Here is a 26,684-nt window from a genome sequence, read left to right on the forward strand (position 1 = left end):
TACATATTTACAAACTGGCCAATATGGAAGTTTAGCTTTGATGGCGTGGTGTCATTGAATTGCTTTTCATAGAGGAAAGATTAGCATCAGAAATTCATCGCAGGCTTCAGTATTGATGTGGAGATACGGGTGTGGATGCTAGCAGTGTTAGGATAAATCCTTCAAATACAGGAAAACAAAAACCCGAGATGAGTTTTGTAATGGTCATCCTCAAACTGTCTCCTTAATGTGCAGTGAGGGAAGAATTGAGAAGCTCATCTGGGAAGACAAGTTTGTCGCTGTGAATGAAATTGTAACAAAACTTGGTACGGTGCAGCAAATCGTTCAAATGATTGTTGAAAAGTTTTTGGTTTCTGGAGTTATTGATCAAAGTCAACACAACTCAGAAAAAAACTGTCACACAAAGTGTTCTTAGAGATTTCATAAAGAAGGAGATGATCATTTGATGAATATTGTGACATAAAATGAAACCAGATTTCATCATTGCTGTGAAACAGAACACAAAAGTATGAAAAGGCGCCATTTATAGCAGGTAAGGATTGTATCTTCTGGCTTGCAGGGAATTGCCTTTTGGTTGATTTTCATGAACCTGGGCAGCCGATAAATGCTGTCCAGTACCCTTGTAGCTCCATTGTGCATTTACAATACACATTCTCAGATGAGAATCATTGTGCAGTAAGCTAATGCACGACTTCGCACTGAATGTATCACACTGAAGGAACTCAAGACATTTGGGTGGGAAAGTCTCCCCCCCCAATCCCTGCAGTCCTGAATCTGCATGTTTGACTACCCTGTTTTATGTACTGCAAAAGAATAGGTGTGAGGTTAACACTACATGACTCTGGAGGATGCTGAAAAAGCAGTATATTAGTGATCTACCAACTGAGCTACCCAACCACGAGTCACAACCCATTCTGACAGCTTCAAATCTGCCAGTACCTCGTCTCCTACCTTCCAAACTTCACAGAAGCTCTTCTGCGAACCATTCTTCCAGGAGTGGTAGTTCTGCAAGGTTCGCAGAAGTGCTTCTGTGAAGTTAGGAAGGTAGGAGACGAGGTACTGGCAAAATTGAAGGTGTTAGGATAAGTTGTGAGTCGTGCTTGGGTAGCTCAGTTGGTAGAGTACTTGCCCGCGAAAGGCAAAGATCCCAAGTTCGAGTCTCGGTCCGGCACACAGTTTTAATCTGCCAGGAAGTTTTGCATCTCTTACTGTTATCGAAAACTGTTAATTCTGGCCATCTCTCCCTCTCCCTATCCACCACCCTCTCCCCCCTCTCCACCACCCACCATCCTCTCCACCACCCTCCGTCCTCTCCCCCCTCTCCACCACCCTCCCTCCTCTCCCCCTCTCACAACCCTCCCCACCACCCTCCCCACCCTCCCTCCTCTCCACCTCTCCCCACCCCCCTCTCCCCACCCTCCCCCCTCTCCACCACCCTCCCCCCTCTCCGCCACCCTCCCCCCTCTCCGCCACCCTCCCCCCTCTCCCCCACCCTCCCCCTCTCCCTCGCCTCCCCCCACCTTCCTTGAAATGATTGTGTGAAAGCTTGTTCTGAGAGATAATTGTCTTGATTACAGAGAAAATTAGTTATTTTATTTCCTGTGCACCCATCGCTGCCTTATTTAATACATGTGCCAAAAAAATCAAGATCTGAAAGACCTAAATCCTATCATCGTCATGAAATGCGAAAATAGTAGTGTGTGAGATGATCTCATTTTGGGGCATGATTTACGTTGGAGACATTAGTTAATGCACGTCAGGCCTGGAAGGAGAGGACACCTCTTCTCATTTTGCAAATATGGCTTTTGCTGATATAGTTTAGGGGATCTGCCTGTAAACCATGATGCTGGGATAACTGTGAGAAATGAAGAATGTGTTGAAGATTACTCTGTGATCATGTAACAAATCTGTATCCAAATGAATATGATTAAAGTGAATGATCATTTTCTTATAGGTGGACAGACTTGACAAATTTGAGGAAAGGCATGATGCCACCAGGCTGTATTTTAAAACTATTCTTTACTTAGCACTACTAGTTTTAGGTATGGCCCATTTTCAAGTGCAGTAACAGATATGGACATGTTGTTCTCTCTGATTTTTATATGATGAGACGAGGATGATATGTCAGAGATGCACTTGAAAATGGTCCATGAGTGATTTAAAATAGAATTGGAGATGTATATGATTCGTACCTGCAAGTCTTAGGCAACACATGGTAAACAAGATCTCCACAACATGCAGTGTTACTTTGTCCACTCCTGTGTATGTCCTCTATACATCAAAGCAGATAATTGCACTTTACATCACTTGTCAACTGAACTGGCATTTTTTAATTTTGGTGTAGACTTTCTTTGTTTTTCCATTGTAGTCTCTGAAGATGATCAGTGTATTACAAATATTCTCTAGTTAAAAACATATTTTGTGATTGGTTCCAGAATAAATAAAAGAAGTGTGTTGCTCTCAGATTGCAGATTATTGCTGAAAAATGTTACCATCACCGGTATTTCCACTTGTTTCTTCCATCATTTTATCACAATGTGAAGAGCATATTCATTCGTCCAATTAAAATTAATTTATAGTTATGTGAGAGTTGTACTCTCATCCTCAAAATTACAATTATTTTCTCTTTTTTTGTGGTCCTTGCTTGTTTACTTTTCTCATACGATCGTGAACAAATGTTTACATTTAAGATGGTTTTGATTTTTATTCTCGTAGCCCAATGTAGATGTTTGTTTTGTGTTTTGTAGCTGCTGTAATGAAGAATACTGGTGTATTATTTGCCAATGATATCAACAAGGACCGGATACACGCTATTGTGGGCAATTTTCATCGCCTGGGTGTTATAAATGCGGTTATTTGCTCATATGATGGACGCAAGTTTCCGTCTGTAAGTACTTTATTGTTTTGTATAATTCCTTCAGTGTTCCTCATCGGTAGTACCCACAATCTGTAATTTTTTAAGTGAGGCATCATAATAGCTAACACACTGGACTGGTATTGAGGGACGCAGCACTCAAATCTTTATCCAGAAATGCTCATTAATGTTTTTCCATGGTTTCTCTAAATCATTGTAGGTGAATGTGGGAGTCTCCAAAGAAGCAAGTGGCTGGTATTTCCTCCTCCCACTCACTGGTCCAAGTGAGTTAACTTTAGCTTCAGTTACTTTAATGCCAACAGTTCTAACCCATTTCATCATCCTCCTCCTCCTATCAACAATGCATGACGGATCATGTTGTGGATGTGCCTGCACCAATGGACGTTCATTCCTTTATATATTTGGAATGTTAACAATATGTGGCATGTATATAATGGAAAATCTGGAGTGGAATACAATGTGAAAAGGACAGATTGCTCCTCATGACATAGACAAACACTGAGAGAGACTGCTAGATGTTAACAGTATTAGCAAAGGACAGTTTATTACTCACCGTAAAGATGATCCTCTGATTTGGAGACAGGCACAACAAAAAGACTGTTACACATTATAGCTTTCGGCCAAAGCCTCCTTCAGCCAGGAAAACATGATTAAATACACACAAGCAAGTGCACCTCTGCACATATGACCGCTACCAATGGCAGCTCTGACCAGAATGCAACTGTCATGTGAATAGCAATCTGGAATGGGGCAGGGGAGGTGGAGGGATAGCAGGATATGTGTGGAGGGAGAGAAGAGCACTGTCTGGCAGGGCATGCAGGAACTAGATGCTGGCCTGACAAGACTGCCAGGCGCAATGTCAGGAGGTGGGGTGTAGGGGAAAAATGGGGAGTGGAAAAGGAAAGCAGCAGTGAAGGGGGAAGGAGGGCAAGTGCATTGGCAAAGACCACACAATGAGTGTGAGGGGATGTAAAAGGGAGGAGGTGATAGGACAAAAGGGGGCAGAAACTGTTCATTGGAGGATGTAGGAACAGTAGGTTACTGTAGGTTGAGGCTAGGAGTGGAAAAGTGCACAGTTTAGACAAGCAGCTGACAGAGGGGAGGATCCAGATGGCCTGGGTTGTGAAGCAGCCATTGAAATTGAGCACGTTATGTTCAGCTGCATGTTGCGCTACAGGATGGTCTAATTTGCCCTTGGCCGCAGTTTGGCGGTGGACATTCATTCTGGTGGACAGCTAACATAACCTCCAATCCTTGCTTAAAGCCATGGACCCTTTCCAGAACCTTCACCCTGAATCCATTGCCCTCCTCACCCCTTTGACGTCCTGCACATTCACCTTCTACATGCTTCCCAAAAATTTAAAAACTTAACAATCCTTGATGCCTCATTATTAGGGAAAGAAAAAATTCGTTTAAACAATAACAGAATGAATAACGCTAAGCAGTTTTTAAGAAAGTAATGTGAATTCGGCAGTAGTTAAGGAAGTAACGCAAAATCAGCGTTTTTCAACAATATATTTCCGTGTCCTCATAAGAAGTGTCATAAATCTAATGATGTCAGAAACATATTTAATGTTGAAATGTTCCATGTTCAACCGTCGTACTACTTTTTGCAGTTGTTACATCACTAGTGGCCTTTCGACTATCGACTTTTGCGAGCATATACGAATGACCACTGTGTTAATTTCAATTATTTCTTTTGTAGTGTATGTGCCACAGTATGCCGTTTCAAAGCAATTTCGCAATGAAAATCTATCACACACACATCACAATGATGAAGCCTACAGTAACCGCTGACAAAAGGGTGCAAGAATTTAAAGTCGATGGTTTATATGCTCCTGATAAGCTAACAGTGTTTTGTAAATTCTACAATGTCAGAGTTTCATGGGAGTGTAAAGATTCAACAATGAAACATGCGCAGACCAAAAAACAAGTGTAAGTAGACCAGTTTGCCAATAAAGCGGCGGTCTACAATTAGCAGCAGCTTTGAAGCTGCAAAAAAGAAGAAGAGTGATTGTGAAAATCTGACCCAAAGGACTGCGGAAACATTTTTGCAGGCCAACACTACATTCCACAAACTGGGTACATCATTGATAAATAATTTTTTTCGCATTATTTAAAATATATGTATCACTTCACACCATTCCGGCCAAGCGCAGCAACAGTATACAAATGTTAAAAATTGAAATAATAGTCTTTGTTGCAGATACTTTATTGATGATGCGTTTCACGCGTCTAGTGCATCTTCAGGTCATTCTTGAGCTGTTGAGACCAGTTTCTGTAGTCTCCACAGCTCAAGAACGACATGAAGAAGCGCGAAACATGTCATCAATGTAATATCTGCAACATGCTGTTATTTTCATTTTTTACCTTTGGTACTTGTTTTTAAATAATTATTTGTGTCAAAGTTTTTTGTTAAAACAATTTTTCTCTACATTTCTCTCATGTTTGGCCCACCCTATCTTAGGAATAGTTACATTTCAACATATCATTGAAAAATGGTTAAATGTGACAAAAATAGATAACTGATAATAGAAAAAGCTTGCCAGAAATAACACCGATAAATAACACCGAAAAGTGCAAAAATAATACCGATTTTTTGGCCATTAAATAACACCGATTTTTTCCTGTCCCTGCTCATTGTAGCTGGTTATGGTGTCCCACATTGCTCAGGACTGAAGACCACAACAACAACAACACTGAAGGGATTTCACCCCTCATTGACCAATATTCCCAACCAATTGCCCTTAATCTAGCTTCCCACAACAAAGATACCAACCACTTACTTTGTTGACTCTCCATCATCCACACTGCTTTACCCCCTGGTTCCCTACTGGTCACTGTTGATGCCACTTCCCTATACACCAACACCCCTCATGCTAATGGTCGTGCCACAATTGAGCACTATCTTTCCCAATGTCCTCCAGACTCCAAGCCCACTACCTCATTTCTCGTTTACGTAACTAATTTTATCCTAACACGTAACTACTACTTGTTTGAAGGGAAGGTATACAGAAAAATCCATGGCACAACCATGTGCACCTGCATGGCACCCACACGATGCCCTCCTAAGCCAATCTGTTTACAGGCCATCTGGAGGATACTTTCCTAGTCTCTCAAAAACCGAAAGCCCTGGTCTGGTTCAGGTTATTTGACAATAAGTTTATGATTTGCGTATGGGGCTAAGACACCCTATCCTCATTCCTTCACATCTTCAACACTTTCTCTCCCATCCACGTCACCTGGTTGTCCTCAAGCCACCTTCCTAGACATTGACCTCCTCCTCAGTAATGGCTCCATCCACACCCCTTCCCAAATTAAACCCACTAACCACCAACAGTACCTGCATTTCGACAGGCGTCGACCCTTCCACACCAAAAGATACCTCCCTTGCAGCCTGGCCACCTGGGGACAGCTTGTCTACAGTGACAAGAACTCCTTTCCCAGTCTGCTGAATATCTTACCAAACCCTTCACAGACAGGCACTATGACCCAAACCTCCTCAGACAGATTTCTTGTGCTATTTCTCCACACTCCCCAAATCCTCCTACCATCCTGAAGAGCTAGCTGTGAAACGAGTGCCCCATTTGTCACTTAGTACCATCTCGGACTGGAACAGCTGAACCACATCCTTCGCCAGCACTTTATGTATCATCCTGTCCTGAAATGAGGGACGTCCTACCCAAGACCCTTCCCACCACTCCTGAAGTGGTTTCCCGTCACCGACCCAATTTCCACATCCTACTCCAATCCTGTGCCACTTCCAATCTCACCACCTTGCCTAAGGGATCGTATCCCTGTGGAAGACCAAGTTCAAAGACGTGTCCAATCCACCCACCCAATACTTCCTATTAAATTGCTGTCATTGGCTTATCTTACACCATTAAAACGCCGGGCCACTTGTGAAAGCGACCATGTCATATACTACCTCTGCTGCAACCACTGCATTGTTTTTTATATTGGTATTACTACCAACCAGCTGTCCACCAGTATGAACGGCCACTGCCAAACTGTGGCCAAAGGCGAAGTAGAACACCTTATGGAACAACATACAGCTGAACATGACATTCTTCATTTCAGTGACTGCTTCACAACCTGGGTCATCCAGATTCTCCCCTCCACCACCAGCTTGTCTGAACTTCACAGATGGTGCTATCCTTATGACACATTCGCCACTAATGAAATTATCCCAGTCTCAACACTTGATAACACACTGACTCCATACCCTCTACCGAACAGTTTTTACCCTCTCTGTCCCATTGCCTCCTCCCTATTTGTGTCCCCCACCTTCATTATGTGGTGTCCTCTGCCAATGCACCCACCTGTATTTCTCCTTCCCTGCTCCACACCTTCTCCATTCCCTATTTTTCTCCCCATAGCCCACCTCTAGATACTGCGCCTGACACTCACATCAGGCCGCCACCTAGTTCTTGCACATTCTGCCAGACAGTGCTCTTCCCCATCCCATCCTAGCCTGCTATTCACGTGACAGTCGCATCCTGGTCGGAGCTACCAGTGATAGCAGTCATTTGTGCACAAGGTGTGCTTGCTTGTGTGAATGTGAGTTCATTTTCTTTGCTGAAGGAGGCTTTGGCCAAAAGCTATAATGTGTAACAGTCTTTTTGTTGCACCTGTATGCAATGGAACAGGTCACGTCTGTGATACGAGTAGTAATCTTTCCTTTTCCTAATACTGTTGACATTCCAACCTGAAGTTTCCACTGTGAGTTATTATTGAGGTATCAGACTTAGTCCTTATCTAACGTGGACAAAACGAAACTTACATACATTCTCACATGCACATCTCAGACACACATGGCGCCTGTCATCTCCGGGCACTAAGGCCTGTGTCGGACTTTTGTACCTGGAGATGAGAGGCCCTGTGTGTGTGTGTGTGTGTGTGTGTGTGTGTGTGTGTGTGTGTGTGTCTGTTTTCCACTATGTGGTGAGTTGCAGCCTATCTTTTCTATGTTTGTGTTTTATGAAAGGTGTATAAAAGCATATGTCAGAAACTTTATGGATTTATTCTTGACATCAAAACGTTACAAAAAGTTCATATGAACACGGATTTGAGAATCCTTCTTTAGGGGGGTATGAAAAGACTTATTATTCTTGCCAAAAAAATGGCACATTTACAAAACATATTTACATTTACCAAAATTACTAGAAGAGACCACCATCTGCTTCCATACATCCCCCGAACCTGTGTTCCAATGGTGTTCTGTATTTGGTCATTTCCATGTTGGATACACTCCCTCAGAACATTAACATTTAGCAGGGGAGTTAAAAGCACCAAGGCTTTTAGATGTCTGTAAAGGAACAGGAAAAATCAGTTGGATACAAGTCTGGTGATTGGGCAGGCCATGAAATGGGTCCCCCTCAAACAATCCACCTGTTCAGAAACTTCTTATTTAGTTACTGGTAAACTATTTATGTAAAGTGAGGTGAATCATTTTTGTGCGTAAATAGCATTTGTTGTAAGGTGTCCAGAGGTACAACATGAAGTAAATTAAGTGTTTGATATCCGAGAAACTGTAGATATGTTTTTCCAGTAACACTGTGTGGAATGAAGTAGGCGCCAATGAGACAATAATGAATGATTCAATATTACACCTTAAGGCCAAACTTCTGTCGTACTTTGTGAGAGTTTTTCATAGGCCCATACATGTTTGTTACAGTAGTTGAAGATCACATTGCGAGAAGAATGTACATGCTAAGAACTGCGGAAATATAGTACACTGCCATAATATGTGTTGACAGAAAGTTATTCTTGGCTGAAAGTGTGTCTCATTTAATCCTTGCCCCCGTTGAAGACACAGGTACAGAAGATTTTCATGCAGTATTTCCAAATTGCCCTGTGATTAATGCATTCCTGTCTCACAATTTGCCTGGTATGAGTTAATGAAGTTTCATCCACAGTACGAATAACCTATTCTTTAAGCTCAAGACTTCGTACATTTTGTGCTCTCCCACCGCCTACAACTCTCTTCTCAAGTGACCCTGCCTCTGAGAAGTATTGGTGGAACCATACAATTTCTTGAACAAGGGGACGTACAAATAAAATGGAGAATATACACTGTTGGCCATTAAAATTGCTATACCACGAAGATGACGTGCTACAGACGCGAAATTTAACCGACAGGAAGAAGATGCTTTGATGTGCAAATGATAGGCTTTTCAGAGCATTCACACAAGGTTGGAGCCGGTGGCGACACCTACAACGTGCTGACATGAGGAAAGTTTCCAACCGATTACTCATACACAAACAGCAGTTGACTAGCGTTGCCTGGTGAAATGTTGTTGTGATGCCTCGTGTAAGGAGGAGAAATGCGTACCATCATGTTTCCGACTTTGATAAAGGTCGGATTGTAGTCTACCGCGATTGCGGTTTATCGTATCGCGACATTGCTGCTCGCGTTGGTCGAGATCCAATGACTGTTAGCAGAATATGGAATCGGTGGGTTCAGGAGGGTAATACGGAACGCCGTGTGGATCCCAACGGCCTCGAATCCCTAACAGTCGAGATGACAGGCATCTTACCCGCATGGCTGTAATGGATCGTACAGCCACGTCTCGATCCCTGAGTCAACAGATGGGGACATTTGCAAGACAACAACCATCTGCACGAACAGTTCGATGACGTTTGCAGCAGCATGGACTATCAGCTCGGAGACCGTGGCTGCGGTTACCCTTGATTCTGCATCACAGACAAGAGCGGCTGCGATGGTGTACTCAATGACGAACCTGGGTGCACAAATGGCAAAATGTCACTTTTTTCGGATGAATCCACGTTCTGTTTACAGCATCATGATGGTCAAATCCGTGTTTAGCGACATCGGGGTGAACGCACATTGGAATCATGTATTCGGTCATCGCCATACTGATGTTATCACCGAGTGTAATGGTATGGGGTGCCATTGGTTACACGTCTCGCACCTCTTGTTCGCATTGACGGCACTTTGAACAGTGGACATTACATTTCAGATGTGTTACGACCCGTGGCTCTACCCTTCATTCGATGCCTGCGAAACCCTACATTTCAGCAGGATAATGCACAACTGCATGTTGCAGGTCCTGTGCGGGCCTTTCTGGATACAGAAAATATTCGACTGCTGCCCTGGCCAGCACATTCTCCAGGTCTCTCAGCAATTGAAAAACGTCTGGCCAATGGTGGCCGAGCAACTGGCTCTTCACTATACGCCAGTTACTACTCTTGATGAACTGTGGTATCGTGTTGAAGCTGCATGGGCAGCTGTACCTGTATACGCCATCCAAGCTCTGTTTGACTCAATGCCCAAGCGTATCAAGGCCATTATTACAGTCAGAGGTGGTTGTTCTGGGTACTGATTTCTCAGGATCTATGCACCCAAATTGCGTGAAAATGTAATCACATGTCAGTTCTAGTATAATATATTTGTCCAGTGAATATCCGTTTATCATTGGCACTTTTTCTTGGTGTAGCAATTTTAATGGCCACTAGTGTACTTTATACTCAGAATTTCAGAGAACATTCTCAGTTTCACATGAATAAAGCGAGTCTTAGAATATACTTCACCCACGAAAGTTCTCAGCGTGAGTAAAAGGGTAGGGGAAATTGCTCAAAACAAAAAAATTCTCCAATTTTATACAAATGAAACCAGATCATTTTCACACAAGCAGTGAACATTCTTTGTTTTTTGAAGTGAGCTCTGTAGCATACTTCAGGCTGAGTAAGTTGTCGTGTGGTTAAGTGTTACCAAGTACTTTTAGTGAAAATGAGAGAATTAACAGTTCTTGAAAGGCAAAAAAAGATACAAGTAGCATGAAGGATGACAGAGAAAAGAAACTGTAGAAATTTAAAAAATGGAAAATCTGGGATGGAATGTAACAGTATCATGAAAAGGAAAGTTGCTACTCACCATAGAGCAGCGTGTGGCTTCAGTTGTCAGAGATTACAGTTGTGTGTGTGAGATGCATTTTGTGTGTGTGTGTGTGTGTGTGTGTGTGTGTGTGTGTGTGTGTGTCTGTGTCTGTGTCTGTCTGTCTGTCGGTTGTCTAATTTTGATGGCGTTACTGGCCGAAAGCTTATTTGTGACAGTCTTTTTGTTGTGCCTGTCTGCAACTCAGCGCCTCCGCTATATGCTGAGTAGTAACTATCCTTTTCATAATATTGTTGTTGTAGAAGTTTATGTAGATTTAACAGTGAAAACATTACTTGGTGGCAAATCACTTTCTTCCTGAAAATCACGAAAGGAGAGGAAGCACGCTTTCCAACAAATGTAGAATAAAAGCATTTTTGGGCTATTTAGCAGAGCCAGGCTTTCAGACTGGTGTAGGAGAAGACTTAGGAATACATCAGACAGTGGTAGCATTGACATTTTCATTTGTCTTGTGGCAGGTTAACAGAAAAGCACCATTGTGGATCCGATTTCTGAGAAATGTAAATGAACTAGAAACATGAAACATCAAAAGTTGAGTGGCAATCTAGATATCGGTTTCCATGTGCGGTGGAGTCCCTCGATTGCATGTGCATACTGAAAAAGATACCTTCTGCACATGGAGACGTAACCATTAATCGGAAGTACTTTCCTTCTATAAACATAGAGGTGACGTGATTACGGTGAAATATTTACCAGTGTTGGTGCTTGGTGGCATGGGTCTGTACAAGATGCTAGGATATGGAGAAAGATGTACATGTGGTACAAACAGAAGAAGTCACTGATGTAATTTTTCAACTGTTCCACTTTACCAAAAATTGGTTCAAGGGTATGCTGAAGGCATTTGCCATATATTACAGTAAATAAGCGCACAAGTTGTTTAACCAATAGCATTTCAAAATGCAACAGTATTTACCAGATAATACAGTAAATCAAATTCAGATCCACATTCATTCTCAAACAAACATTCAAAATCCACAGATCCATCCAGAATTTTGGGTTCACCTCCATTAATAGAAAGATACGCATAGATTTCTTCCTCTGAAGTATCAATACCAGCAGCTTCAACTTTTGTAACTTCAGCACATAAAACATCATTACTATCTTCCTTCAAAAATAATTCACCAATATCCGATGATACACACACAAATTAATCAACAACTGATGAGACTAATGCTATGCCACCTTTGTTAACCTCCTTAACAACTTTCGCCATCACAATATTATCTGAAACATCATCACCTTGATCACTATAATCATTACTGCTGGGTCTTACCTCATTAGAATTTTCTATACCATCTATCTCCACCAAATTCAGCTCCACCTCAGCCTCCTTTTGGCACATAGAATCTTTCATTGTATTAACATTCATGCACTCTTTCCTCTCACTTTTACGTAACAAATCATTTAGCCCTAAATCGTCATCACCTTTATTGTTATCCTTCATTATCTTAGGATTACACCTTTTACATAAGATCTGATTTCAAAATTTACGTATTTGATTCTCATCTCTCACTAATTTCATTTCATAATTCTGATGCACCTATCACATTTCCATCTACTCGCGTCCTATTCATCGCCAGTTTATTTTGCCATCTCCGGACCTGAGATGCGGCGAAACTTAGTTTCCCGATCTCCCATTACGCTGGTTCATTTCACCAGGTGCTGGTCCCACAAACCTATGTTCTTGGTGTCGGTCCCTGTCACAAAAATATCCGTTCCCATTACCCCTTTGAAATTTATCATTGGATGTGTTCCTGTTACTGTTTTCCTTATCAAAATTGCTGTTTGTATTCCGTTGGTTACTTCCCAGATGTCTTTCATAGTAGTTGCTAAGACTGTAGTTATGATTCCCACTCTGAAAACTATTTGTCTGCTTACTTTGCGTTTAAATTTCAATACCCGTTCTAATTTTTCTACAAAGTCCAAAAATGTTTCTACAAAGTCCAAAAATTTGTCTGTTGAGTTGCTAGGACTGTGCACTAGATTCCACTGCAAATTTTCCAGTAACCGCCTTTTCAACATCGTAATTTCAGTCAGCATTCCCATTGGACGTTTCACATGCATTAATCTCGCAAGTTCACGTTTACAAAATTCTCGCATCAACCCATTCCCGTATTTAAATGTTGGCCCATTCAGGAACTCATTTTGGAGTCACATTTGCTTCGCTTCACTCCAGAACTTGTTCAGGAAACTGCTTTCAAATATTTCGTATGTAGTGAACATATCACTGTGTATATTTGCCCATGATTGCGGCTCACCTTCCAAATGTCTTTTCACGAATTTTATCTTCGCCTCATCGGACATTTCCCTTATTCGGATCCCAATCCTCTTTATCATTTGCATTAATTGCGACATTGTGTCTCCCCCAAATTCATCTCCCTTGCCTGATTTCAGACTATTTACCCTACTAAATTCACTGCCAATCACGCGCTCCCTCTCTGACTTCGGGATAAGCGGCTCGCTAGTATTTTTGGACCCAAACAAACTGGCAGACTGCGTAATATTAGCAACGTCTATTATTGGCGATTGAACTACAGAATCATACATAATCTCGCAATCAGTGCAGGTACTTAGCTTTGTTGTGCTGGATCCTTCTCCCATGGTATTGCTGTCGATGTTGCAGTTGAAGCCGACACTGAAGATCTCGTAGCCTCTGCTGTGATACTGCAACCACTGCTGCGCAATGAATTGCCGTTGAAGATGCCGCTACTGGTTGGAACCATGTGCTTTCAATGTTGCCTCTTCTTCTGCGCTACTTTTTTATCATCCTAACCATTGCTAGAACTCGGCGCATACAACTGCTGCAAAATTCATAGCTCAGAGCCCCCACACAAACTGCCTAACTGCCACAGACTTGGGACCTAGCTCACCGAATGTTGTTAACTGTGAGAATTACAATTGTAATTTCACAACTATTAAAGAAACCTAATATTCAGTCCTGAACTGAGAGTTCCTGCCTATCAAATTTCAGATAATACTTTTGGAAACACTTTGCAGACTTAAAATCCAATACTGTTCCAACGCTTTGCAAGTTTCTTATCCCTCAAATAACACTTACCATCCTGGACGAGCCCCCAATTGCGAGCTAACATCCCAAAGATGTTCGGGCTCACATGCGGCTCCTCTTTGTTGAAATGTCTTGGCTCAAACTCGTCTAGGGGGTTGAACTGCATATGTCACATTACATGCCCTAAATTAGACACTTGTGACGCTTTGGTTAAATTGTCTGGCTAATGGCAAGTTTGTGAAATTGTATGAAACATATAAAGTTAATATAACATATAATAACAGTAATAATAATATTGGTAACTAAATTAATGACCCATAAATGATGTAGGCCATACAGTTGCGATTTGGTTAGAATAATGTTTATTCAGAAAGCAAACTAATAATGAAAGTGGTCATATTTAGAGTTACTGTTACACTCAAGTGTATATCCATTTGACACAGTTCGATCATTCACAAATTCATTGCGAAATATAAGTCCAGTACTCCACCTTGTTATCTACACGTTAACTTAGAGTTCACACCAGGTGTGCGGCTGCTCACCGCTCAGAGACTAGGTCCCGTGACACCACACAACGTGAAATTTTCTAAGTCGTTTTACTTCCTAGCTACCTAAAGACTGACTGTCCGCTTTCGCATCTACAGCAGCATTGTCCACTTTGGTGTCTCCAGCCAAACTGTCCACTTTGCCCGTCTCTGTCCACGTCTCCCGGGTGCCGAACATTGTCGCTCAACTGACTAGTGCAGCTCCCTTCCCTGTAGCCATCCGTGTGATTGGCTACAGCTTATTCTACATTATTTTACATTTTAACATATTTAAATAATCAAAGCTTGACCTGTTTCACGTTCTAAATAAACGTTAAATTCTTTTACATAAAACGAATACAATTTCCTTCTTAATTTTGAATGTCATGGCCAGTAGCCGTACACCAGTATGCTTTCTGATAAATAAATAAAGAAAAAAAGTAACTATTATGCACTAAACTTTACAACAAATATTCTATTACATAATGATTCAATAAGGTCTCATTCTGTCATCATGCAATGTGTTTTGTGTGGAGGAAATGATGATCTGATGCTTAACTGAAAATACTGATAATTTAAATTTACTATATCTTTTAAACAAATAAAGTTACAGAGTTGATATTTACAGCATTTGTCATTTTAATGATGCGCTTTTGTATGAAATGCCTGTCATTAAGATCGACCAAAGTGTTCAGATTTAGCATTCAGGTCTTTTTTACAAAACTTGTTAATTTCACTTTAACAGTGAATCCTAAAATATTATACGTATGGTTGATATTCAAGTTTTATTGGGGTCACCATGAAAATTTAGGAAAGACGGTAGATTAAAATTACTGTGGCTTAATTCCCGGAATTACTACAGAATTAAATAGTTTTCATAAATGTTTCCCTTTATGGTCCATCTTAGGTTCGCCATATTTAACACTGCTACGCTTCCCTGGGCACAAACAGCTCTTACGGGGTTTCCCTATGATGTAGGTTCTCGTGTGTCTCACTCACACACTACAGCGCTTAGGCCTGATCAGCCTGGCCTCATTCAGCACAATAGACGCCTGTGAATTTCCCCATTTCCTGGTGAATCTGTGCTGTTTGTGGCGCACGGTCCTGGATGACAGGATTCATGTCACAATTCTTGGAAGGCTCTTTTCCGACCTCATACTTAAATGAGAGCAAAATGCTCGTTAACTCACAAGCTTAATGATCACTTTGGGCTTTCGTTGTCTGACAAGCGCAGAACATGTTTCTTCTGTTCCTCTCCACAGCTTTCTGTATTAGATATTTTGCACCTAATTGTGCCCTTATGTAGCTGTTTCTGATTTTATCTTCTCTGCTGCAACATTTTACATAGCTGAGGAATGTAATTTCTGTTGATTTCAGTACTCCAAGATATTCCTTTCTTGGACCGCAACATTGTATACCATGCAAAAAGATTAGTATATCTCACTGCTTTATAAAATTTCATTTGTGTATCCTTCCGCTCTTCCCCATAGAGGTTTCTTGCAGTTGTCCCATGTATTTTGTGACAGTTCTTCTTTTTCTCCTCCTCTAGTTGGCTTCATAATTTGATTCCCAAAGGAGCATTGTTGTTGTTTCCTGTTCTAATTGAATCATCTATGAGGGGGTGTTGGAAAATAAGTTTTCCTGTCGACTGTGGGCAGAGGTGTGTGATATGGGCGAAAGACGACATGACAGATGAACGTGCATGTGCAAGACACTGATACACTATTGGGTAGAGGTCGACCACAATCAAGCAGATGGCACTGTTGCAGTGCCTGCGCAAAGTGGAGGCCAGCCTCTTAGTCTTTTCCTGGAGCCTTGGAGAGAAGGTGCGTTTTGGAGTTGTGGTCGAAGACGGAAGTGAGAGCTGTTATCCGCTATGAATGGGCACGTGGAGTATCAGGCACAGAAATTCATAATCGCCTTGTTGGGGTGTATGAGTCGGGTGTGATGTCGAGACAAATGGTGTGGAGATGGTGCCAGCAATTCGGTGATGGACATCAGCTCGTGCAGGACATACCGAGACCTGGACGGGCGCTCATGGACACTAGATGCAAATGTCAGGAAGGTGGATGACATGATTAAAGCAAACCAGCGTATCACCATCGATGGAGTAGAGGCAGAACTTGGAATCAGACATGAGAGAGCTCACATGATCATCCACGACATTCTTCGATACAGAAAGGTGTCAGCACGATGGGTGCCCCGCCAACTGATCCCAACACACATGGAAAAGTGCATGGCATTCAACCTGGAATAGCTTGTGCGCTACCATGAGTCTGGCAATGACCTGTTTCGGATTGTGACAGGGGATGAAACATGGGTCCACCATTACACGCCTGAATCGAAGGCCCCATCCATGGAGCGGAAACATCCGTCATCACCTGTCCAAAAGAAGTTCAGAACCATCCCGTCTGCAGGTAAAGTGCTACTCACCATTTTCTGGGAGGCCAAAGGAGTTTTGCTGCTGGACTTCCTGGAGGATACAACCATCAATGCTGCACGGTACTGTGCCACTCTGTCGAAACTGAAAGAGGTGATTCGGAAAAAGCGGCCTGGCCTTCTCAGTTCTGGCGTTCTGCTGTTGGATGACAATGCGAGACCACACAAGGCGACGGCAATGCAAAACCATATTGCAACTTTTGGTTGGGAGCGCCTACACCATCCGCCTTACAGTCCGGATCTCGCACCAAGTGACTTCCATCTGTTTCCTGCTTTGAATAAGACTCTCGGCGGAAGGCGCTTTGACAGCAATACTGATATCAAACAAGCTGTTCAACGCTTCTTCCGTATGCAGCGCCCTGGTTTTTTCCTGGAAAGCTTTTTGAAACTTATAAAGCAGTATGACAAATGTCTCAATGTACTTGGAAATTATGTAGAAAAATAAAGATATGTCTTATCTTTAATGTGCCATTCTCTTTTTTTTCCTTTCACACACAACTCTGACCACAGTCGACAGGGGAAACTTATTTTCCAACTCCCTCATGTACATAAATATTAAAATACCGATAGTAATATACTGCATACCTGAGAAACTCCCTGTTGATGATAATGCTTTCCTGTGTCTGTGATTATCCAGGGGTCAAATTGTCATTCCTAACATTTCTTATGTATTATCTGGCATGACTTCTCCCTTTCAGCACCGTCAAATGCTTTTTTGCAATCCGTAAAAGCAATGTTTGTCTCTAAGTAGAATTTCTATCATATTTATCATGGACGTGTTGATTTTTGAAACATGAAATGTACAGAATTGGATGATCTGGAGTTAAATTATACCTTTAAAGAACATAGAGTAAACACTTAAGTAGTATAGGAAACTTGGAAGACTTGGCAAGTATATATTGAAGTCTCAGCATTCCTGTCATTATCCATTGCAGGTGCTGACAGGTTTTGACAGGGTTCTTCTTGACGCTCCCTGCACCGGTACAGGAGTAGTTGCAAAAGACCCCAGTGTGAAGACCAGCAAAGACCAGCAGGATTTGACACGGTGCTTCACACTGCAGAGGGAGTTGCTGCTGGCTGCCATTGACTGCCTCAACGCTCGCTCCCCCACTGGTGGCTACATTGTGTACTCGACTTGCTCTGTCTTGGTAAGTTAGTACAGCTGTGTGTTTGTGTCTGCGCTGCAGCACATAGCCTCAAGGTTACATTATTTTTATTGTTAGTTAGTTGGGTATTTTCATGTTCTCTGGATCACAATTTCACTTTCTCACTATGATATGGAACAAGGCAGTTTTACAATTCTAGTACATCATTCTAAGTGGAAATACGGCAATATGTTGATGATTTAAATGATTTATTAATGGTTTTTTTTCATGAGTACAGTGTTTTGTACGTAATTATGTTTGATGTCTCTCTCTTTCCCTCTCTTAAAAACATCTGATTTTGTTCTGTGTCTAATGACCTAATATCCTCCTCCTTCCTGTGAGTCTATATGTGGCATCAGCGTTTCCTGCTATTTGTTTTATATGGTCATTCCACTTAAGGTAGCTTTGAAAAGTTACTCCTAGATGTTCTATGGTTGATACTGTTTCCAGTAGAATCTTACCAATTGTGTAGTTGTACAGTGGTGGTTTTCTGTTCCCATGTATACTAGCATTGTGCTACATTTATTTGCATTCAGGATCAACTGCCAGAGCCTGTACCAGTCAACAATCCTCTGCAGGTCATTCTGCAAATCAATACTGTCTACTGACATTGCTACTTCATTATAGACAACTGCAACATCTACAAACTGTCTTAAGGAGCATCCCAAGCTTTCTGCTGGATCATTTACATACATTGTAAAAAGTAATGGTCCTGTCACTCTTCCTTGGGGTACTCTGGAAATCTTTACATCTGTCGATTTTGTTCTGTAAAGAGTGACATGTTGAGTTCTGTCTGCAAGGAAATCTTGAATCCAGTCACAAATCTGGTTTGATACTTGGTAAGCTCATATTTTTTCGACTAAACAGCAATGCAGTATGGTGTCAAATGCCTCCCTGGATTCAAGGAACACCACATCAACCTGAGTGCCACTGTCTACAGTGCTGTGGATCTTGTGGAGGAAGAGAGCGAGGTGAGCTTTGCAGGATCTCTGCTTGTGGACTCATGTTGATTTTTATACAGGAGATTTTTGTTCTCCAAAAAGCCATAATTCATGAGCATAAAATATGTTCTATAGTTCTACAACAGGCTGACATCAACAATGTAGGTCTATGATTGAGTACATCTGTCTTGTGACCCGACTTGGAAATGGTAATGTCCTGCACTTTTTTCCAGTCACTAGGTATCCTTCATTATTCCAGTGTTCCACAATAAACTGCTGGTAGAAGGATTGGTTTGTAAAATTTTACTGTCAGTATCATTGACTGTTTCCTCACCTTAGACTCATTTACACTTTGTTCAGCCTTTTTCTTTTTCCCCAGCTTGGTTTTGACTTGAATCTAAGCTCTGTCTGTTTATGGAGCAGTTTTCTAACATGGCTATTAAAGCCCAATGGGTCTTCCCCATCCCTTAAGACCTTGCTCGGAACGTAATTGTGTGAGGCATATTGAACGATGCTTTTGAGTTTTTTCCATTTGTGTTCCACATCTTTATCCTCATTGCTCAATTTTTGATACCAACTACTCAGTTGTTGTTGTTGTTGTTGTGGTCTTCAGTCCTGAGACTGGTTTGATGCAGCTCTCCATGCTACTCTATCCTGTGCAAGCTTCTTCATCTCCCAGTACCTACTGCAACCTACATCCTTCTGAATCTGCTTAGTGTATTCATCTCTTGGTCTCCCTCTACGATTTTTACCCTCCACGCTGCCCTCCAGTGCCAAATTGGTGATCCCTTGATGCCTCAGAACATGTCCTACCAACCGATCACTTCTTCTAGTCAAGTTGTGTCACAAACTCCTCTTCTCCCCAATTCTGTTCAATACCTCCACATTAGTTATGTGATCTACCCATCTAATCTTCAGCATTCTTCTGTAGCACCACATTTCAAAAGCTTCTATTCTCTTCTTGTCTAAACTATTTATCGTCCATGCTTCACTTCCATACATGGCTACACTCCATACAAATACTTTCAGAAACAACTTCCTGACACTTAAATCTATACTTGATGTTAATAAATTTCTCTTCTTCAGAAATGATTTCCTTGCCATTGCCAGTCTACATTTTATATCCTCTCTACTTCGACCATCATCAGTTATTTTGCTCCCCAAATAGCAAAACTCCTTTACTACATTAAGTGTCTCATTTCCTAATCTAATTCCCTCAGCATCACCCGACTTAATTTGACTACATTCCATTATCCTCGTTTTGCTTTTGTTGATGTTCATCTTATATCCTCCTTTCAAGACACTGTACATTCCGTTCAACTGCTCTTCCTAGTCCTTTGCTGTCTCTGACAGAATTACAATGTCATCGGCGAACCTCAAAGTTTTTACTTCTTCTCCATGGATTTTAATACCTACTCCGAATTTTTCTTTTGTTTCCTTTACTGCTTGCTCAATATACAGATTGAATAACATCGGGGATAGGCTACAACCCTGTCTCACTCCTTTCCCAACCACTGCTTCCCTTTCATGCCCCTCGACTCTTGTAACTGCCATCTGGTTTCTGTACAAATTGTAAATAGCCTTTCGCTCCCTGTATTTTACCCCTGCCACCTTCAGAATTTGAAAGAGAGTATTCCAGTCAACATTATCAAACGTTTTCTCTAAGTCTACAAATGCTAGAAATGTAGGTTTGCCTTTCCTTAATCTATTTTCTAAGGTAAGTCGTAGGGTCAGTATTGCCTCACGTGTTCCAACATTTCTACGGAATCCAAACTGATCTTCCCCGAGGCCAGCTTCTACCAGTTTTTCCATTCGTCTGTAAAGAATTCGTGTTAGTATTTTGCAGCTGTGACTTATTAAACTGATAGTTCGGTAATTTTCACATCTGTCAACACCTGCTTTCTTTGGGATTGGAATTATTATATTCTTCTTGAAGTCTGAGGGAATTTCGCCTGTCTCATACATCTTGCTCACCAGATGGTAGAGTTTTGTTAGGCCTGGCTCCCCCAAGGCTGTCAGTAGTTCTAATGGAATGTTGTCTACTCCCAGGCCCTTGTTTCGACTTGTCTTTCAGTGCTCTGTCAAACTCTTCACGCAGTATCATATCTCCCATTTCATCTTCATCTACCTCCTCTTCCATTTCCATAATATTGTCTTCAAGAACATCGTCCCTGTATAGACCCTCTATATACTCCTTCCACCTTTCTGCTTTCCCTTCTTTGCTTAGAACTGGGTTTCCATCTGAGCTCTTGATATTCATGCAAGTGGTTCTCTTTTCTCCAAAGGTCTCTTTAATTTTCCTGTAGGCATTATCTATCTTACCCCTCTTGAGATAAGCCTCTACATCCTTACATTTGTCTTCTAGCCATCCGTGCTTAGCCATTTTGCACTTCCTGTCGATCTCATTTTTGAGACGTTTGTATTCCTTTTTGCCTGCTTCACTTAGTGCATTTTTGTATTTTCTCCTTTCATCAAGTAAATTCAGTATCTCTTCTGTTGCCCAAGGATTTCTACTAGCCCTCGTCTTTTTACCTACTTGATCGTCTGCAGCCTTCACTATTTCATTCCTCAAAGCTACCCATTCTTCTTCTACTGTATTTCTTTCCCCCATTCCTGTCAATTGTTCCCTTATGCTCTCCCTGAAACTCTGTACAACCTCTGGTTCTTTCAGTTTATCCAGGTCCCATCTCCTTAAATTCCCACCTTTTTGCAGTTTCTTCAGTTTTAATCTACAGTTCATAACCAATAGATTGTGGACAGAGTCCACATCTGCCCCTGGAAAGTCTTACAATTTAATATCTGGTTACTAAATCTATGTCTTACCATTATATAATCTAACTGAAACCTTTTAGAATCTCCAGGGTTCTTCCATGTATACAACCTTCTTTCATGATTCTTGAACCAAGTGAAGTGTTAGCTTTGATTAAGTTATGCTCTGTGCAAAATTCTACCAGGCGGATTCCTCTTTCATTTCTTAGCCCCAATCCATATTCACCTACTACGTTTCCTTCTCTTCCTTTTCCTACCGTCGAATTTCAGCCACCCAACTACTCAGATATTCTGAAATTTATATCATATCACACTTGTTAAGCAAAAGTATATTCCTACCTATCTCAAAATCCTTGTAAAACCAGTAGTCATAGTTGCTATCACTGATCACCGATACCTTCCTCTATGTGAATTGAGTCAATAAGTTTAGGTCTGTTTGTTGCTAGAGGGTCTAAAACGTTACCTTCACAAGTTGATTCTCTATGTGCTTACCATATCAGTCATCTGCTGAAAGAAGCCGAAGGTGGCCTCAGCATCCACCAAAAGTCAGCAGTTGCCTGGAAAAACCAGAAATGCATCAAAGAGAATTCTGTGTCAGCTCACGGGAACACACTTCAGAATCTGGAGTCTTTCTGTACTTAAAAAGTAACTTTATATATAAAAACAAAGATGAGGTGACTTACCGAACGAAAGCACTGGCAGGTCGATAGACACACAAACAAACACAAACATACACACAAAATTCAAGCTTTCGCAACAAACTGTTGCCTCTCCTTCCCTCTTTCCTGATGAGGCAACAGTTTGTTGCGAAAGCTTGAATTTTGTGTGTATGTTTGTGTTTGTTTGTGTGTCTATCGACCTGCCAGCACTTTCGTTCGGTAAGTCACCTCATCTTTGTTTTTATATATAATTTTTCCCACGTGGAATGTTTCCTTCTATTATAATAAAAAGTAACTTTGTGATAGATCACTAACTCCTGACTCCAGTTGAACCACAGGAACACCAGCTTCACCCTACAAGGCTCACGACTTGCCACCTGGAACACCCCCTATCGTGAGGGTCATCAGATGACTCTCCAATTTGATGAACTCGGCCCACTATACGGAACAATTTGACAAGACGCTTTCAGCCTGTCAGAATTGAGAGTGGAATGAAGCCCATTTGGTTGACGATTTCCTGCTCCTACCCCCCCATGAACCATGGACCTTGCCGTTGGTGGGGAGGGTTGCGTGCCTCAGTGATACAGATGGCCGTACCGTAGGTGCAACCACAACGGAGGGGTATCTGTTGAGAGGCCAGACAAACATGTGGTTCCTGAAGAGGGGCAGCAGCCTTTTCAGTAGTTGCAGGGGCAACAGTCTGGATGATTGACTGATCTGGCCTTGTAACATTAACCAAAATGGCCTTGCTGTGCTGGTACTGCGAACGGCTGAAAGCAAGGGGAAACTACAGCCGTAATTTTTCCCGAGGACATGCAGCTTTACTGTATGATTAAATGATGACGGCGTCCTCTTAGGTAAAATATTCCGGAGGTAAAATAGTCCCCCATTCGGATCTCCGGGCGGGGACTACTCAAGAGGACGTTGTTATCAGGAGAAAGAAAACTGGCGTTCTACGGATCGGAGCATGGAATGTCAGATCCCTTAATCGGGCAGGTAGGTTAGAAAATTTAAAAAGGGAAATGGATAGGTTAAAGTTAAATATAGTGGGAATTTGTGAAGCTCGGTGGCAGGCGGAACTAGACTTATGGTCAGGTGACTACGGGGTTATAAACACAAAATCAAATAGGGGTAATGCAGGAGTAGGTTTAATAATGAATAAAAAAATAGGAGTGCAGGTTAGCTACTACAAACAGCTTAGTGAACGCATTATTGTGGCGAAGATAGACACAAAGCCCATGCCTACTACAGTAGTACAAGTTTATATGCCAACTAGCTCTGCAGATGATGAAGAAATAAATGAAATGTACGACGAGATAAAAGAAATTATTCAGGTAGTGAAGGGAGACGAAAATTTAATAGTCATGGGTGACTGAAATTCATCAGTAGGAAAAGGGAGAGAAGGAAACATAGTAGGTGAATATGGATTGGGGGGAAAAAATGAAAGAGGAAGCCGCCTTGTGGAATTTTGCACAGTGCATAACTTAATCATAGCTAACACTTGGTTCAAGAATCATAAAAGAAGGTTGTATACCTGGAAGAATCCTGGAGATACTAAAAGGTATCAGATAGATTATATAATGGTAAGACAGAGATTTAGGAACCAGGTTTTAAATTGTAAGACATTTCCAGGGGCAGATGTGGACTCTGACCACAATCTATTGGTTATGAACTGCAGATTGAAACCGAAGAAACTGCAAAAAGGTGGGAATTAAAGGAGATGGGACCTGGATAAACTGAAAGAACCAGAGGTTGTAGAGAGTTTCAGGGAGAGCATAAGGGAACAATTGACAGGAATGGGGGAAGGAAATGAAGTAGAAGAAGAATGGGTAGCTCTGAGGGATGAAGTAGTGAAGGCAGCAGACGATCAAGTAGGTAAAAAGACAAGGGCTAATAGAAATCCTTTGGTAACAGAAAAAATATTGAATTTAATTGATGAAAGGAGAAAATATAAAAATGCAGTAAATGAAGCAGGCAAAGAGGAATACAAACGTCTCAAAAATGAGAGCGACAGGAAGTGCAAAATGGCTAAGCAGGGATGGCTGGAGGACAAATGTAAGGATGTAGAGGCTTGTCTCACTAGGGGTAAGATAGATACTGCCTACAGGAAACTTAGAGAGACCTTTGGAGAAAAGAGAACCACTTGTATGAATATCTAGAGCTCATATGGCAACCCAGTTCTAAGCAAAGAAGGGAAGGCAGAAAGGTGGAAGGAGTATATAGAGGGTTTATACAAGGGCGATGTACTTGAGGACAATATTATGGAAATGGAAGAGGATGTAGATGAAGATGAAATGGGAGATAAGTTACTGCGTGAAGAGTTTGACAGAGCACTGAAAGACCTGAGTCGAAACAAGGCCCCGGGAGTAGACAACATTCCATTAGAACTACTGATGGCCTTGGGAGATCCAGTCATGACAAAACTCTAGCATCTGGTGAGCAAGATGTATGAGAGAGGCGAAATACCCTCAGACTTCAAGAAGAATATAATAATTCCAATCCCAAAGAAAGCAGGTGTTGACAGATGTGAAAATTACCGAACTATCAGTTTAATAAGTCACAGCTGCAAAATACTAACACGAATTCTTTACAGACGAATGGAAAAACTGGTAGAAGCGGACCTCGGGGAAGATCAGTTTGGATTCCGTAGAAGTGTTGGAACACGTGAGGCAATACTAACCTTACGACTTATCTTAGAAGAAAGATTAAGAAAAGGCAAACCTACGTTTCTAGCATTTGTAGACTTAGAGAAAGCTTTTGACAATGTTAACTGGAATACTCTCTTTCAAATTCTGAAGGTGGCAGGGGTAAAATACAGGGAGCGAAAGGCTATTTACAATTTGTACAGAAACCAGATGGCAATTATAAGAGTCAAGGGGCATGAAAGGGAAGCAGTGGTTGGGAAGGGAGTGAGACAGGGCTGTAGCCTCTCTCCGATGTTATTCAATCTGTATATTGAGCAAGCAGTAAAGGAAACAAAAGAAAAGTTCAGAGTAGGTATTAAAATCCATGGAGAAGAAGTAAAAACTTTGAGGTTCGCCGATGACATTGTAATTCTGTCAGAGACAGCAAAGGACTAGGAAGAGCAGTTGAACGGAATGGACAGTGTATTGAAAGGAGGATATAAGATGAACATCAACAAAAGCAAAACGAGGATAATGGAATGTAGTCAAATTAAATCGGGTGATCCTGAGGGAATTAGATTAGGAAACGAGACACTTAATGTAGTAAAGGAGTTTTGCTATTTAGGGAGTAAAATAACTGATGATGGTTGAAGTAGAGAGGATATAAAATGTAGACTGGCAATGGCAAGGAAATCATTTCTGAAGAAGAGAAATTTGTTAACATCGAGTATAGATTTAAGTGTCAGGAAGTCGTTTCTGAAAGTATTTGTATGGAGTGTAGCCATGTATGGAAGTGAAACATGCACGATAACTAGTTTGGACAAGAAGAGAATAGAAGCTTTCGAAATGTGGTGCTAGAGAAGAATGCTGAAGATAAGGTGGGTAGATCACGTAACTAATGAGGAGGTATTGAATAGGATTGAGGAGAAGAGAAGTTTGTGGCACAACTTGACTAGAAGAAGGGATCGGTTGGTAGGACATGTTTTGAGGCATCAAGGGATCACAAATTTAGCATTGGAGGGCAGCGTGGAGGGTAAAAATCGTAGAGGGAGACCAAGAGATGAATACACTAAGCAGATTCAGAAGGATGTAGGTTGCAGTAAGTACAGGGAGATGAAGAAGCTTGCACAGGATAGAGTAGCATGGAGAGCTGCATCAAACCAGTCTCAGGACTGAAGACCACAACAACAACAACAACCGTACTGCTTCTTGTAAGGTTCTCACTTGTGCCTGGATTTTCAAAGGTTTATCTCCTTTGAGTGTTGGGAAACACGTACGTCCTTGGAAAATTACTCGTTGCCCTTGAAATCATCCTTCTTGGCCCAGACTAATACCCGTTTAGGAGGATTAGCGAACAAATCTCCAGTCCACCCACCAGAAACTGGCCCCAGTAATCAGAATAATAAACAGAACGAGCACACGGGTGTGGCCAGGAAATTATGTGTTACACTTTGTCAAAATTTTTTGTAAGCATTTACATACTTACAAGGGAACCTCCCCATCGCACCCCCCTCAGATTTAGTTATAAGTTGGCACAGTGGACAGGCCTTGAAACACTGAACACAGATAAATCGAGAAAACAGGAAGAAGTTGTGTGGAACTATGAAAAAAATAAGCAAAATATACAAACTGAGTAATCCAAGCGTAGGATATGCAACATCAAGGACAACGCGAGCTCAGGAGCACAGTGGTCCCGTGGTTAGCGTGAGCAGTGGCGGAACGAAAGGTCCTTGGTTCAAGTCTTCCCTCGAGTGAAAATTTTAATTTTTTATTTTCAGACAAT

The 26,684-nt window shown here is 41.6% G+C and overlaps 1 protein-coding gene across 1 annotated transcript in view; it reads left to right on the top strand.

The window, feature by feature from the left end:
* The window catches only part of LOC124789051 (25S rRNA (cytosine-C(5))-methyltransferase nop2), a 151,131-nt gene that overhangs the window by 84,710 nt on the left and 39,737 nt on the right, over nucleotides 1–26,684 (top strand). Inside the window, exons 8-9 of the mRNA XM_047256341.1 lie at nucleotides 2,748–2,887; nucleotides 17,699–17,911. Coding sequence (XP_047112297.1) covers nucleotides 2,748–2,887; nucleotides 17,699–17,911 — 353 coding nt within the window. The remainder of the gene's footprint in view (nucleotides 1–2,747; nucleotides 2,888–17,698; nucleotides 17,912–26,684) is intronic.

This window comes from Schistocerca piceifrons, chromosome 3, assembly GCF_021461385.2.
Source record: "Schistocerca piceifrons isolate TAMUIC-IGC-003096 chromosome 3, iqSchPice1.1, whole genome shotgun sequence".
Classification (NCBI taxonomy): Eukaryota; Metazoa; Arthropoda; class Insecta; order Orthoptera; family Acrididae; genus Schistocerca; species Schistocerca piceifrons.